This window comes from Dermatophagoides pteronyssinus, unplaced genomic scaffold (genome assembly GCF_027571235.1).
Source record: "Dermatophagoides pteronyssinus isolate colony J.1.1.1.1 unplaced genomic scaffold, Derpt_VIB-CSIC_2022.12 sq0013, whole genome shotgun sequence".
Taxonomy (NCBI): domain Eukaryota; kingdom Metazoa; phylum Arthropoda; class Arachnida; order Sarcoptiformes; family Pyroglyphidae; genus Dermatophagoides; species Dermatophagoides pteronyssinus.
The window spans coordinates 520,332-537,201 of record NW_027461537.1 but is presented as its reverse complement, the minus strand read 5'-3'; the positions used below and the strand labels follow the sequence as shown (position 1 = coordinate 537,201).

General features: G+C 28.8%; 1 protein-coding gene across 1 annotated transcript in view; it reads right to left on the bottom strand.

The window, feature by feature from the left end:
- Window positions 1–16,051, bottom strand: part of Lim1 (LIM homeobox 1) — a 38,357-nt gene extending 22,306 nt beyond the window's left edge. The window contains exons 1-2 of the mRNA XM_075821912.1: window positions 15,786–16,051; window positions 3,861–4,258 (exon numbers count right to left, since the gene is read on the bottom strand). Coding sequence (XP_075678027.1) covers window positions 3,861–4,258; window positions 15,786–15,970 — 583 coding nt within the window. The 5' untranslated portion in view covers window positions 15,971–16,051. The remainder of the gene's footprint in view (window positions 1–3,860; window positions 4,259–15,785) is intronic.
- Between the last annotated feature and the right edge of the window lie 819 nt (window positions 16,052–16,870).

The window sequence follows — 16,870 nt, the reverse complement described above, 5'->3', positions numbered from 1 at the left end:
GTTTCATTTGAAAAATCAACCAATAAAACAATATCAGAACAAGAATTGAAAAAAAACGACAAAACTGAACATCATAATATAATGATGATTTTATGTAGAAAAAAAAGGAATTTCATTGCAACAAGAATATGAAATGTGAAGAAGTGAGAAAAAGAAGAACTTTTCAAAACTTTTTCAACATTTCAAATGTAAATACGATACTCATTTATTTTTCCTTTAACATTATCATTATGGTTAATGTTAATGTTTATCAACAAACAAAATATAAAAACATGAAAAGAATAGAAACAAAGGTTCTTTCTGCAACATTTCATTGTTGTTTTTTTTGATTATTTCTGTATGTTGATTTGGTATGGTAATCCATCGCTCAAATGTAAATGTGTGTGTGTGTGTTTGGATTGCCATAACACACGGTCCAAACGAACGCGTGTTTGTGCATTTCATTTTTTTCTCTTTTTTGATTTACGTGACCGGTGATAATTTTTCGTGTCGATCAAACCACAACACCACACAGGACACGATCGTAAATGAACAAAAACCAAGCACCCAAGACAAAGAATGAGAAGAGAAGAAAAAATGATAAAACATCAACAACATGGACCTAGAAAATTTTGGCTTGGTGATGATGGACCAAGATCATAGATCATAGATCATCACAGATCATCATTGAATAAATGAATTTTTGTTCACATTAGCAAAAGAAAAAAATGAACAACAAGATTTTTTATTTTCAAACCACGAATTTGAAAGTTCGGGATATTAACGTTTCTTAATTTTTCTTAAGATTTCACATTTTCTTTCAAATTTCATTCTCTCTTTCACCTTAAATTTTATATTCTTAGCATTTTCTGACGATATTCGTATAGCAAAAACATTGTGCATTCGAGAAAAAAAAACAAAAACAAAATTCTTTTGAGCAAAAGTTTTTTTTCTCCATTATTTCACCACTATTATCTGAATCACGACTCTTATATGATGATAAAATAATAATAAAATAAAAAAACAGGCAAGTTTGTTATATGTGTTTGATGCTTTTATCGATTCAAATTCGTGTGCTTGGTTGGTTGATTTCTGTTTTAATATTTTTCTTTTTTCGGTAATGAAAAATCATAGGAAGAAAAAACCACAGAAAAAAAACCTGAAAATAAAGTCGATCGTCGATGGTTAAATGGATGATGATGATGATGACCATATCATGGTAAAAAAGAAATTTTTCTTGTAGCATTTTTTACGTAAGTTTCATCATTTCGTTTTTTTTGTTTCTTCAAAATGAAAGTTAGCTTCATCATCATCAACAACTATTTAGAGCCACCAAAATATCACATCACAAATGTGTGTGATATGTATGTCGTGTGTGCAAGTTGTGTCAAGATTTACGACAACAACACGACCACGAAATGCGAGAAACAAAAAAAAAGAAAAAGAAATCCATCATTATGCAACATAATCAACCCGAATATATAGGGGGAAGAGAAAAAAGGGACAACTTTGGCAACAACAAAACAAAAAAGAAAAGAAAACTGACCACAGTACACGATTGACATGAATTAATCTTCTTCTTTTTGTGTTGATCCATTGTGTGGTCAAATCACAGTAAGTTTATGGTGATCATCACACTACCAACATCATCATCATCATCAATCGATGAGATCATGAGGTAAAGATGATGTAAAAGCTGGAGAATTTTACAAAAATCTCAAGAAAAACAATGCCGATAGATTTTTGTTCTGTATTTCTTTTCTTTTCTTTTTTTTTTTTGCTCGCTTAACGCATTGAATCCCATTTCCTTATAAAAAAACTGAAAACCCGACAAAACAAAATTATTTCAACCCAAAAAAAATTCTGACATTTGGCAAATTTTCATCAAAAAAAAACCTTGTTGATGTTCGTGAAAAAGAGGCGAACTATATTCTTTCTTCAATAAACACACATTCTTGGCAGATCAACCATATGTGTGTGTGTGTGTAAATCAATTGTGGCAAGCAACAACAACAACAACGAAAAAAAAGTGAGAAGACTTATTACCACCAAATAGAAACCACGTTTTTATGTACATGGCCAAACATGGTTTCTCTTGTTTTTTCACTCGAATTAAAGCAAAACAAAACGAGAAAAAACGCGATGATCTTCATGACAAGATATCTTGATGATGACCATTTATATTCATGAAAATCATCATCATTGGCATGAGGATCATGTTGAAATCCAAAATGTTTTTCTCTGTTCATCATTCTCCATCCATCATATACTTTTTTTTCCACTAATACGTTACTAATTTATTATGGTGTGTATAATGGTAGCGTATTAATTCAATTCGTGAAAAAATAAAGAAAAATCGTAAGAAAAAAAAAAAGAAAATATTGTCGAAAAACTCGTTGATGTTTGATGATCAAATATGGTACACTTTAGACAGAAATGATATAAACATAACGGAACTTTGCCAAAAAAACTGCAAAAAAACGAAATTCATAATGTACATTTTCCTTTGGAAAAAAAGGCCGGGCAAGACAAAAAAAAATCCTTTTTCCATTGATAAAATGAATGAATGAAACAAATTTCTATAATTACAATGTATGATTAAAACAACAACAACAACAACAAATAATAATTCTTTATGAATGAATTTCATCGTATACGATCATAAATCAATTGAACAACAGCAACAACAAAAAAGTGAGAAAAATAATGGATTTTTTTTCTTGTTGGAAAATTACAAATTTTAAATTTTTGAAAAAAATTAATGAATGAATATCGAGCATACACACACAATATTTGACCTTTGTTATTATTACCATTGGGTCATTCAGAATATGAATGCAAGATAAAAGGGGAGAGAGAGAGAGAAAAAAAACAATGAAAATAATTAATTTTCATTGGATAATTAATTTCATCATTTTCAATCCTGTCAGGTAGACGTATGTGAAGAAACAATTCTTGAAAAAAAAGATTGGCCTTTTTTCTTGTTGTACTTTGAACTCTAACGGAATAATCATTTTTCAAAATGGAAAAATTTTTTCGAAAAACAATTTACCGATGAAAACAAAACCGGATCAAAAAATTTTTCTGGAAAATTTTTTTTTCCTCTTTTTTTTCGAAGAAGAAGAACATTGAAACAAAATGAAAACCAAACAAATTCCATTGAATTGGATACAAATTTTTTCTCGCCTATTTTGTTGTTGTTGATGTTGTATTGAAATGAACAACAGACCAAACAGAAAATCACCATGTGATTCATGAAATGAACGAGAGAGAAAGAGAGAAAAAAAAGTATTATTTTGCCCAAAAGGCAAAATAATCTATGTAATGAGATTTGTAAGTAAAATGTGAAATTATTCTAACCAGAACAACAACAACAAAAAAAAATTCCAAGTATGACCGGCATATACCATTTTTTTCTGGTATGAAATGATGGTCGGATACAAATCAAAATTTGTAGTGTGATGAACATTACATCACTAAAAACTAACCAGTGTGACAATTTTAATGTTGTTGCTGTTACAACCACATGTGATGCCAATTGATCCCGCAAGCTAAACGAATAGAAAAACTCAAACAAGAATCATGAAATGTAAATATTATTCTAAAGTTTCAGAATTTGATGATGGCAAATTTTCGAAAGAATTTATATAGTTTTGATCGATCCTTTGGGCTATATTCTTTTTTTTTGTTCAGCTAACGAATGTGAACACACTTGTCACATACCAAATACACAAATACCAAGTACATTACAATTTACATTAATTTATAAATCATTATTTTTGAATTTATAAATAATAATTTAATTATTGCATTGATTTTGGATGCAAATTTTTCTTTTCTTTTTCATTCATTTTGATAGAACATTTGGTTTTGTTTCTTACCTTGATGATGATGATGATGTGTATGATGTGAATGTGGATGATGATGATGATGATGCGAATGATTTGTTGTTGGTTGAGGATGTGGTGGTGGTGGTGGCGCCGGTGATTGCTGTTGATGATGATTATGGTGATGATGAGAATGATGAAGTAATGTAGGCGGTGGTGGTTGTTGTTGTTGTTGATGCGGATGCAGATGATGATGTCTATTATTAATATAATCTTTTTCACATATAAAACGATTCTCTTCCAATATATACAATTGTTCACCGGTACTTAATTGTTTACGACATACTATACAGGTAAAACATTTTATATGAAATACTTTATTACGTGCACGACGTACTAAATCGGTGGGTAATATTCCTTGCGAACAACCTGAACATTTTGTACCAAAACGTCTGAAAAAAAAAAGAAAAAAGAAAAAATCAATTTAAAAAAATGAAAGTGAAAACAAAATTTAAATCGAAATCATCAACGCAATATTATTTCAAAACAATCAAAAAAATAAAATAAATACGAAAAATCAATGTTTGTTTTTTTATTTTATTCGCATTGATGAATCGCAATAATAATAATAATCGCAATTATTATCATATTTGTACAACAAAACATCATTTTTTTTCAATATTAACGAATTGTATACAACAAAAAAAAACTTTTTGAAATATGAAATGTATTTCTTCAAAAAAAAACAAGCAATTTATATTTTATTTTTCATCCATTGTTCTTCTCTATTCATCATCATAATATTTGCCCAACAAAAAAAAAAAAACATTGTGTGTGTGTATTGCAAACAGAATGGCAACCCAGAATGAAAAGGAAAAAAACAACAACAACAACAATGGTGATTTTTTTTTTTGTAGAAATAGGCAAAAAAACCACACACAAATCGGAATTGAACTGCCGGAATTATCAATGATGATGATGATGATGATGATAATTTTTCATACAATACTACGACAAGCTATTGCAAATAATGGCAGTGAAAAAAGAAAAAAACAAAACAAAAAAATGTAAAATAATAAGTGAGAAAACGTAACATGAAACGCTTTAGGGTAGATGGATGAATGCCAATGAAAGAAAAAAAAAAAACCAGAATTTTTTTCCCTGTATTCTTTTCTATTCAAGTTGAATGATAGAGAGTGAGAATCAGAGAGAGAGAATGTGTTGGTGGTGTACCAGACAGGGACCAGAATTTCACTCCAACTATGTGTGTTTGTTGGGTGAAAAAAAAGAGATTCATGTTACCCACATAATCATTTATTCGCTTGATCATGCAGAATCGAGTGTGTGTGAGTGAGTGAGGGAAAAAGAAAAAAAATTCTGGTATAATTCTGGTACAAAAAAAAACTGTATGGATGGATGGATGGTTTGGTTCGTATATGTTGCGTTTTCATTCTTCAGTTTTATTTTTTTTTCCTATCTATGGTTTCTGTCTCCGGGGGCAAACTTCAATGTCTATCCATCTTGAACATTGTCGATCCAAAAACAACAACAACAACAACAAAAACGATGATGATAATAATAATTTCTGAAAAAATATAATTTTCAAATGGAAAATACCAACCAAAAATATTTTGAATTCAAATGGAATATTTGGAAATTTTTTCTCAAATGAATCAATGATGCCGGTAAAAGATTCATAGTCATGACACATACCATCAACACTAAACGAAAAAAAAGGGTTTATCAAACTTGGTTGATTTTCACTGTATGTATCTGTCTATCTATCTGTTTGTTTGGATTCTTTTGTTTCCAATGTTGATGATGATGATGATGATGACAATGACATTTGGGTGACGATCATTTTTTTTTTGCCTGGATTTTATTCTTTCTGGCAGTATTTTTTTTTTTTGCTTGTGTTCGAAGCTTTGTCTTCGCAATAGAATGATTGTGTTTCTTGTTTCGATTCGATTTTTTTTTCATTTGTATCGTTCTTTTTTTATCGTTATCTATTGAATTTGTGGTGGTTTTCGCATTCATTCATTCATTCTCTCTCCCATTGTTACCAAAAAATTTCTCACTCATTCAATTTTTTTTTGCATGTTCATAGTCTGGTGACAATGTCAAAAATGACAGGCTTGTATTTTTTTTTTTGGCCATCAACACCCACTCACCCAAACGAATGATCAAAGCTAAGAAAAAAAGAATAAAGGCCAACAAAACCTATGTGTAAATGTTTCAATGATAGAAATGAATGAAAAACATACACACACTGAGACCAAAGGGACAAATGTGAGAAAAGAAAATATTCGTTTTACATGCCGATAAAGTAAAGTCAAAAAAGAAGCATCTAGAAATCATCAAATAGACCTAGATTTGTTGATCATACTGATTATGAATGAATGGTGAATACATTGTGAAAAAAAACTAATATTTGAAAAGAAAAGAAAATATAACAAACAATCAATTGATGATCAAACATGTCAGCAAAAGGGGGAAAAAAAGATTTGAAATGTCTATCAGAAATCAAAACAACAACAATGCACAAAAAAAAACACCGACAAACTTTGGTGTCGATCAAGTGTCAATTAGAGAAAAAAAAGAAAATATGATATAAAAGTAGGTAGGTATTTATATCAAAAGGTATATAAGGCTTCAGTCAAAATCATATGGTTTATGAAAATTTGGATGATCATCATCCATTGGATTTTTTTCATTTCATTATCATTATGTTTTTTTGCTGTTGCTGTTGATTCTTTTGGGCTTATTGAAGCTGTCATTTTTTTTGTTGAAAATCGGGAAAAATACGCCCATCATACGCGACAATGACAACAACACTCGTCAATTGTCATCGATGATTTCGTCGTGTTTTTGTTTGTTTGTTTCCACATCGGCATAGACATCACCATGTCAAACTACCACGACCACTATACACAAAAAACACTTAATACAATATCAACATTGTCATCCCCATTGTATCGAGAATAATAAAAGAGTGTTTGGCGAAAAAAAAACTGTCCATGGTGTTTAACCACAACAACAACAACAACAACGAAAATAATGAAACAAACTGAATGAAACCTAACAAAAAAAATAACATAGAGAGAAAAAACTAAACTCAATGAACACAATCGTGCGAGACCAAGGAGAGAAGAAAAAACAACAACCGATGAACGAATTGAACCATGTGACCACAAAATAAAAATAATAATAACAACAATTTGAAACAAAACCAAAAAATGAAAAGAATGAAAAAAATCAAATTCATCGAACTAACATGTTATTATTCGTAATATGTTGTTGTTGTAGTCGCGATGTTATTGTTGTTGTTTTTTTTTCTTTTTTGGAACTATGGAACAACAACAACCGACAATATACTTAAAAATTATAATACAGCGTTTGATATTATGAAAATCGAAAAAAAAAGAAGTAAAGGTAAAAGATACTTGAGAAAAAAATAGAAACATAGAAATTATTTTCTTTCTTCTTTGCAATAAGGTTTAAAGTTCGTGTGTGTGTGTGTGTTTGTGTGTCCGGAAAACACCAATGTTATGATGATATGACAATGATGATGATGATGTGTAACAACAACAACAAAAAGAAAAAATGTCAAACTTTATTGTAAAAACAATATGTATAGGTGTTTTTTTTCTTTTTTTGAAAGAAAAATCAAGGTTATAAATTATTATTGTTGTTACCTTGAATTCGAGATGGATGGATGGATAATGATAATAATAATAATAGAAAATTTCACATAGTAACTAAAGAGAAAGAAACACATACATATCGCAAATCTAAAGAATAATCATAGCGGCATTTGATCGAATGAAATATAAAATAAAAGACTTGGAATCCTTATATCATAAGTGAGTGAGAGAAAGTCAATTCATATATGATAATGTGTAATAGAAGTAGTTCGAAGAAAATATTTACCGCCTAAATATTATTCAGTTTTAAAAAAAAAAATTCGGCTGATCAAAAGTCGATGAAGTTGAAAGAAAGAAAAGAAAGAAAAAAACTTATAACCCACAATTATGATTATGATTATTATGTGCGTACCAAAACACAAAGAAATATATGGGTGGATCACTCTTGTAGATATTTTTTCCTGTGCTACTGGATATTTTCTTAATCATCGATGTGTTGCAGAATTTATTTCGACTTTTGGAAATTTTCAATGTTCTGATGATCAACAACAGATTCGTACGAAAAAAAAAGATTTGCATATTTTTTTTTTTAAATCTGATAAGTGTGAATTTTTTTCTTCTTCTTCTTCATAATAAGCTTATCGTTTGTTTTAATTCTTTGATTATTTGACTGATTGATTGATTGATTGATTAGGCTGACAAATCATCACCCGATTAAACGATATGGACAATGAATAATCAGACAGCAGCAGCTATGATATAATGTTGATAACCGGCTTCTGCTTTAAAAAAATTTAAATCCAAAATCTACTTTAGAAAATCAAATCTGATCTCAGTAAAGAATCAAAAAAAAGTTTTGCTTTACTGATATTGTCAGACAAGAAAAAAAATTCATTCATTCATTCAGTTTATTCAGTCCAGAAAAAAAATTTTGGGTGATTTATTTTCATTTTATCGTTACAGAAGAACTTCATCCACTTTATCCAAACTTATTATCATCGATCGATGCTCTGTGTGTTTTGCTTTATTCCAATCAAAAGTACAGAAGAAGAAGAAGAAGAAAAAAATCTGATAAAGATTTACCTGAAAAGAAAAGAAACGAATAAAGAAAAAGGCGAGAAACTTACTAAATCATCACCTTTGGATGTTTACAAAAAAAAAATTGAACATTTTTCATTTTTTTTCAAAGATTAGAAAATCTTTCTGACAATATCTAACAGCCTCTCTTTTTGGTGATGATTTTTTTTTCTTTTTGACAGACTTGTTTAAGATTTGTTTCAATCAAATGTTGATAACAACACACTAACTAAGTAGATTAATCTTATTTATGGTAGGATTTTTTTCTTCTTCTTCATTTTTTACCCTTGTGCAATTCACCTGTGTTTGTTTGTTTGTTTGTGTATGTCATTTTTATCAGTTTGAATTTAGATTCTGTATTATGAAAACAACTAACTAAGAAATTTAAAATTCATTCATTCAAAAAAAAAATTTAAGAAATTTATTTTTCGTACGTTCGATTTAGATAACCTTCACAGAATACCTGATTGCCTGTCAATCATTCGAATCGTCTATCAACTTTTTTTTTCGAGATTAAACAAACAAAATGAAAATCCTTCAGATCACCATTATCATCATCATTAAGACAAAGAAAAACAAAGACATTATCATCATCATCATTGCAATCATTATTATCATGTCATGTCCGGATGATGATGATGATGATGATGGTCATCAGATCACACAATGATCATTATCATTCATTCATTCAACCATCAATCCAATCATTCAATCATCATTAACAATGTATATTCATTAACATTGTATTGGATCTATTGTCATCATCGTTATCATTGTTGTTGTTGTTGTTAAAATAAAACTGAAAAAATACGGTTGATGTGTCACATGATTATATGGATAATGATGATGATGATGGCGATGATAAAGGAACAACAACAGAAAAACAAAGACATTATTATGTTCGAATATATCAATTTTATTTATATCCGAATAAACAAAGTTTGACAACATCAACAGTATCATCGTTGGAGTATATAACACAAGATAACATATAGAATCAATAAATAAAAGATACATGATTATCATTCAAAAATGAGACAAAGACAAAGAAAAAGACAAAAAAATTTGGATGCAAACAGACCAAAAGAACTTTTTGATGACAATATGTTTACCATTCTTTTTTCGATGATAAAATATGTCATCGGTTTGAATTTTTGTTTTTTTTGATCAATGAAAAAGATCATGAAACCAACAACAAAAAAAAAACGTTCGAAAAAAAATAACAAATGCTGAACAAACATTCGATTTGGTGAGAGTGTAACAAAAAAAAAAAAAAAAACTATCGATTCTATCGTTTGCTCATTTTTTTTGGAACAATGTCATCATTATCATTATTCTTTCAAATAAAAAACTGTTTAATTGACAGTTTCTGTTTTTATTTGAATGTTTAGTTTATTTTTTTTCCTTGATTATTTTGTCATTTTAATGTGTGTGTATGTTTGGTTATTATTGTCAAAAAAAAAAAAAAAAAATGAGAAAGAGAAATTCTCATTTACAATTTAGAATTGAAAAAGTAACAAAGAATGAAACCAAAAAACAAAACAACCCTGAACAAACATTCGACCGAATGAAAAATTGACACATTTCAAACAATGCATTAAATACATAGAAACTAGAAAAAAAGAGAGAGAGAATGACAAAGAATAAATGTTTCTTTTTTTTTCTCCAGGTATCATCATCATAATCTATTTCTACTTTGGCCAGTCGAAATACAACCAGAAACCAAGGTAAAAAATTCATCAATTTATGTCAACAACAACAATTGCAAACCTTTCAATGTGAGCGAAGGAGGTTAACAAAATCAAATTGACAATATCCGCAATATTGTTGATATGGTCAAACAAAAACAAAAACAAAAAATACGGTGAAAACGATGATTACGTCAGTCAGTCAGAAAAAATAACGGAAAAACTATTATGACATTCAAATACAAACAGTGGTAATAATAGCCGAACAACACTCAAAACCCGAATGTTTGTTTTCATTTTTTTTGTTTCGGCCAAAAATACATTCGAAAAAAACCAATGTGGGGATTTCTTGATAATAAAAAAATGACCGAGAATAGAAATCCAAATATACAATGAAATCACATCATTATCAACTTTAATGATTTCGATATAAAAAAAAATTTTGTTTGATTTTCACGATAAACAGCCTTCCGACGACAATCACATCATCATCATCATTATCATTGAAATTCTGTAGAAGATTGGCTACAATCAGATTCGATGATAGTAGTTTGTGGTGGTATATTCGATCATCAATGTTGAGAACAACAACAACAACAACAACAAAACAAACATTTTGGCCATCATTATCATCTTGTTTGTTTCTTTTTTTTATATAATGTTACCATTATTATATCATCATCATTATCATTATCATCAACTATTCTACTACCGATAAATATGGTTAGTGTTTTCTTTTTTTTTCATTTCAAATTTATTTTCCATAGTTATATTTTGTCATCATCATCATCATCAACGAAAAAAAAACATTAACATCGAAAATAAATAGAAAAAAAAATGAATACGGTGAACCTTCGACCTCGTGCAATCAGTCGATAGCCACTTGGCCTTATATAACTATTATCATTATCATCATCATGACGGTAACGGTCATCATCATCATTTTGGACAATTTTCAACAAAAAAAATGTTGTTTCACATTGCGTGTCATTTGTCCATGATGATGATGATATACACACACAATAGAATGAATGAATGAATGAAAAAAATAGTTATCTTTCCACAAACACAATTGCCAGTTGATAAGCCATTAGAATGCAATTATATCTCATTGATGATTGTGTTGAATTCTTCTCTCTCATTCTCTGTTTGTTTAGCGTTAGTCAATTTGGAGAAATGAAAAATCATTACTTTTGCATGTTATTTTCTGATTCAGAAGAATCGATGATAGAAAATACATTTTGCAATACTGTGTCCTAAATTTTTTGAATCAAGAATATCATTCATATAGAACGTAAAACGGAAATCTTGTTCGTTTATTACATTTAGCAATGACAAAAAAAAACAATAAATCTTTAGCTGTTTGAAAAAAAATACTGAATCAACAAGGTTTAATCATTATCATCATCAACAATTTTCAACGTTTTTTTTTTTTTGGTCATTTTTTTTAATCATCAAAAAGAAATGATGACAACGGGATAATGATTATGGCAAACAATTTTATATATTGACAAACGAAAAAAAAAAATTCAATACAATTGTTATTATCCATCATAACCAGCAACATGCAGACACAGATTGGCAACATTAAACATCCTCAAGATGATGATGATGATAGAAAAGAAAGAAAGAAAAAAAAACTAAGCAATGGATCATTATCCCGAATGGATAATGTTTAGAGGATTATTATCTTTGATTTGTTTAGAAGAAAATGATGATAATGATGAAAGAAAGAAAATCATCGATACCACTATCAAACAAACAAACGATCATCAAATGATGGTAAACGGTTGTGTTGTTAATGATGATAATAATAATAATGATGTTGTTGTTGTTGTTGATGGTGATGGACATACATACATATACAAACAAACCAAATGAACAAAACAAAGATTAAGAATTGTCCATCGTTGAAATTGTTCAACAACAACAAAAAAAAAAAATATTCAAATTCAGGTAAAATGCAACAAGTGAAATAGGATTTTTTTTTTTTTGATTTATTCAAGAAAAAAAAACATTATCATCATATGAAGATGGTTTCCAGATATTTTTTTTCATTATTCAACATTCGATCATCAAACCAGTTGTTGAATCCCCCCCATTTGATTGAGAATAATGTATGCGGTAGTTTGTAAGTTTTCAACAACCGCAAATAATAAAAAAATTGTTGAAAAAAAAATCAAACGGTGTTTGTCAAAGGGCCATCATTATCATCATCATCGTCGTGGTCGTCGTCGTCGCCGTCGTCGTGATTGTTGACATAAACAACATCCAATAATAATGATGATAATCGAACAACAACGACGAAACTGATCATCAACTGGTTTTTTGAACAATTTTTTTGTGAGTTGAAAAAACGAACATACCACACATATGATTTTTTATATTTGAAACATCGTTAACATATTACCACCACCATTATCATTCAGTAGTATCAATAAACAAATCGGTCATCATCAGTATTGACATGTTACAACGATGATCGTTGAACAAAAATAAGCAAAGAAGAAAAAACCCGAAACCAATTCAATGGAAAAAAGAATAGATTCTTTATGAAGATTTATTAAGATTTCAAAATAATTTCTTTACTCGATCATCATCATCATTATCGATTCTTGATTTCAACTTTTTCTTTTCTATTGATGATAAGAAAAAATACTCGGAAATTATAAAGAATCCAAATGAAATGAATGGTAGTGAGAAGAAAAACATTCAAGGTTTTATCATTTCTTATCTGTTGTTTTTTTAACTTCTTCATCATCATCATTATTATCATTTTGTTTATTTTATTCATTCGAGAAAAAAATGATGATGATAAACTTCAGTTTGAAAAAAAAACTGTACTAATCGTCATCGTCATCGTCGATGATGATTTCCAGAAGTTATATAAATATACAACCAACAAAAAGCAAATGATAAGCAGGTAACAAGACTTGAAATAAAAATAAAATTATCTATCTTTAAAGGTCTAATCAATTTTTCTTTGCTTTCCCCAAAAGTTGATCTTTGATAGTTATATAAATAGGTAAGTAACATTTTTTTTTCTCAACTGACAGAGGTAAGGGAAAAAAATAAAGTTTTCGCTCTTTCCCCTTTGGATAAATGGCCAAAATTGTGGTTAAATGTCATGATAGTTTTGGGAAAAAAATTTCAAAATTTGTCATTTGTCATATGTTGAAAATTATCGGTTTTCTTTTTTGTTTTATGTCACATCATCATTATCATCATCATCGACGACGAAGACGACGAACGAAAAAAAAATTAGTTAATTCAATCATAAGATTGGATAATACGAAATGTTATTGATGATGATGATGACAATCAATAATGGCCGAAAAAAAAACATCATCAAATATTGGATAATGATGATGATGATGATGAGGCTAAATTGTTTATGTTGGCCAATGTTTTGTCAATAGTGTATTGTTGTTGAATGATTGATTCAAATCATCATCTTCCAATGATGACCGAAGATGAATTGAAACATAACAACAACAACAACAACAGAACTGAATGGAACAAAGATGAAGAATGAACACAAACAAACATGGAAAAAAAAAGAAGTTGACCTTGTCTTATGTTGTTGTTGTTGTATTTTTTCTTTCCATCATTTTCCATACCAATCATTTTCATTGATTTAATTCGTTGTTTGAATTTAATAGATTTCTATGTTTGTTTGTGTGCGAACATTATTGAACAGATTCCTTCAAGAATTTTTGTTTTCTTCTAATTCAGTAATTTTTGTTTTTTGTTGAAAAAAATTGAAAATTTTATAAATAATGAATGTAGCAATGAAAGCAATTCTATTTCTAATCAGATTACAATCGCTTATACAATCGATATTTGATTAATTTTAATAGATTGATGATTGATGAAGAAGCGAATGAGAGGAAAAGAAAAGAGGTAAACACTATTTTCACATCAATCCTTTTATTATCATCATCATCATCATCATCATTTCTTTTCCTACAAGATTATAATTCTCGATGTTTATAATCGTATTACATTTATTTATTATTTGTTAAACTTGCATTTTGTGAGTGAGAGAGAAAGAGAGATAAACAACAACAACAACAATCGAATAAAATATCCTATTTGTTTATTACAAAAAAAAAACAATCTCATAATCAATCACCTAAATATTACCAATCATTTTGGTTTGTTTTTTTTCGTGATTATTGCAAACACCTTTTCATCATCATCATCATAATCAGATGTTAATAAATCTGATTGGTTTTTTGGTTTTTTGATTTAAGAATTTGGTTTTTTCTGGGTAAAACCAAGCAAAAAAACATTGTCAGATTAGCATCATCGTTTGTTTGTCATTAACTCGTAAATTATATTTGAATATGAATAAATATTTTAAATAGGATTTTTCATCATCATCATCATCATCAAATATTTTTATCACACCCATAACATCGTTAATGAGCAGCCGCATCATCATCATAATATTCATATCGAATGATAATGATTATTATAATCATCATAATAATCGCTGTGGATGTGAAAATAAAGAAAAAAAAATACCACACACAAACAAATATTATAAAATGACATAAGATATATTTGTAGAATGAATGTTTATGAAACACACAAAAAACAAATGTGGCTAGACAAACAAAATGATGCGACCTTAATCATCAGTCAGTCAGTTACTCAACCAGCCAGAAAAAAAATGACATAACACCCTCAGTGTTGTTACACCAACCAACCGACCAAAAAAAAAGCCTAAATCCTTTAAATACATAGCATCAGTGGTGAAGAAGAAAATCCGACACGAAGATCGGATTGAAATGGTGCAACAAGATGTTTGTTTGTTTGTTTTTTTCGAAGCTTGAAAAAAAATCCAAATAGCCAAAGGGTATAATAATGAAATGGTATTTTCGAAGTTGAAAGAAAAACGAAATTTTTCTCTTTCTCTCTTGTCTTATTTGATGATGATCTGTGATCAGAAAACACTGTATGTGTACGGATATTTCTTTGGATGTGCAAAAGAATGTGGCGAGAATAAAATCAGTGAAAAAAACCGGCTTTTTTTCCTTCTTCAATCATCATCATCATCATCACGATCATCATCATCTTAATCGAAGGGAAAGAAAAAAATATTGCAAACGAAAAAAAAACTACCACCAACATCGGGTCATTCGGGTATCAATCTTTTTTTTTCTTTTTTGCTCATCAACTTTGATCAACAAACTATTGACCACAGTTGCAGTTTTTTTCCCGTTCTTTTTTTTATGAGATTTTAAGATTTTTTTTTCGTTTTTCTGTAAATCAAGCGAGAAAAAAATTTAAATTTTAAATTTAAATTTGCCATTGAAAAGTGATATTTGATGATAGCGAGAGAGAGAAAAAATCATTACATTTAATGATAATGTGCTAATGGACATGGTGATGACATTATAATAATCGTATAATTGATGAAACAAAAAAAAACAAAACAAAAATTCTTGTTTCAATTTATCGATTTTAAGATTAATTTAACGGGATTTTTTGTTGTTCTAATTAAACGTTTTTTTTTCTTCTAATCTAGTTACAAATTTACAATAAAAAAAACATTTACTTACTTGAAAAAATCATTACGGCAATAAATTTTGCCATCACGTGAGAAACATTTTTCGGTTAAATTACATTTACATTCACAACATTGAACACATTTTGTATGCCATGAACGATCCAATACGTTAAGTAAAAAACGATCAAGTATAGGCAGGTCACAACCTGCACATTGAATCATCTTCATGGTAACCATACGATATATTTTTTAAATAATTATATTGAAAAAAATTTGCAAAATCAATCGATGAATCTTATCAATTTTTTTTGTATTCTTCAACTTTTTTTTTGTGAAACACGTGTTGATCGTAGTGGATTGTCGTAAGATATTATTTCAAATTGAAAAAAAACAATAATAACAACACTGAAAACAACAAAAATTTAAATCACCATAAAACACAGATTTACACCGAAAAAGAGACCAATTTGAAAACAAAAAAAAACAAACACAAACACAATTGCTGCTGACCAGCAACAAAACTATACGAAAAACAAAAGAAAATTTCGATGAATCGATGACCAAATTGATTGATTGTATTTTATATCGGTTTTATAAGTATGATCGGAAATCTAAATGCAATGAAAAATAAAAAAAGATTATCAAAAATGATGACATGGATTTTTTTGTTTATCAATGAAAATGAAAATGTCATTCCACCTAATGCGATGATAACTGTGTCCACTAATGTTAAATTATTTTTCAATTGATCCGATATCGATATATGATTGATAGATATCACCCAGAAAAAAATAACTATCATCATCATCATTATCATTAACTACTAACATTAAAACTAAAAAAATATTTTTCATTGGAAAGAGTCAAACAGAGTGAAAACTGTTTCAAAATGAAAATCATCATATTTTTTTTTCTCTCTCTCTCTCTCTCTCTCTCTCTCTCTCTCTCTCTCTCTCTCTCTCTCTCTCTCTCTCTCTCTCTCTCTCGCTATCTTGACATTTTATTTTGCTTTCGTTTCAACTACCACCACCACCACCACCATAAACAACAACAACAATCTACTGGTTCATCCATATCCGTTGTTTCATTTTTTGTTAGCAAAAAAAAAGTAGGAAAGCATTTAGTAATAAAAATGAC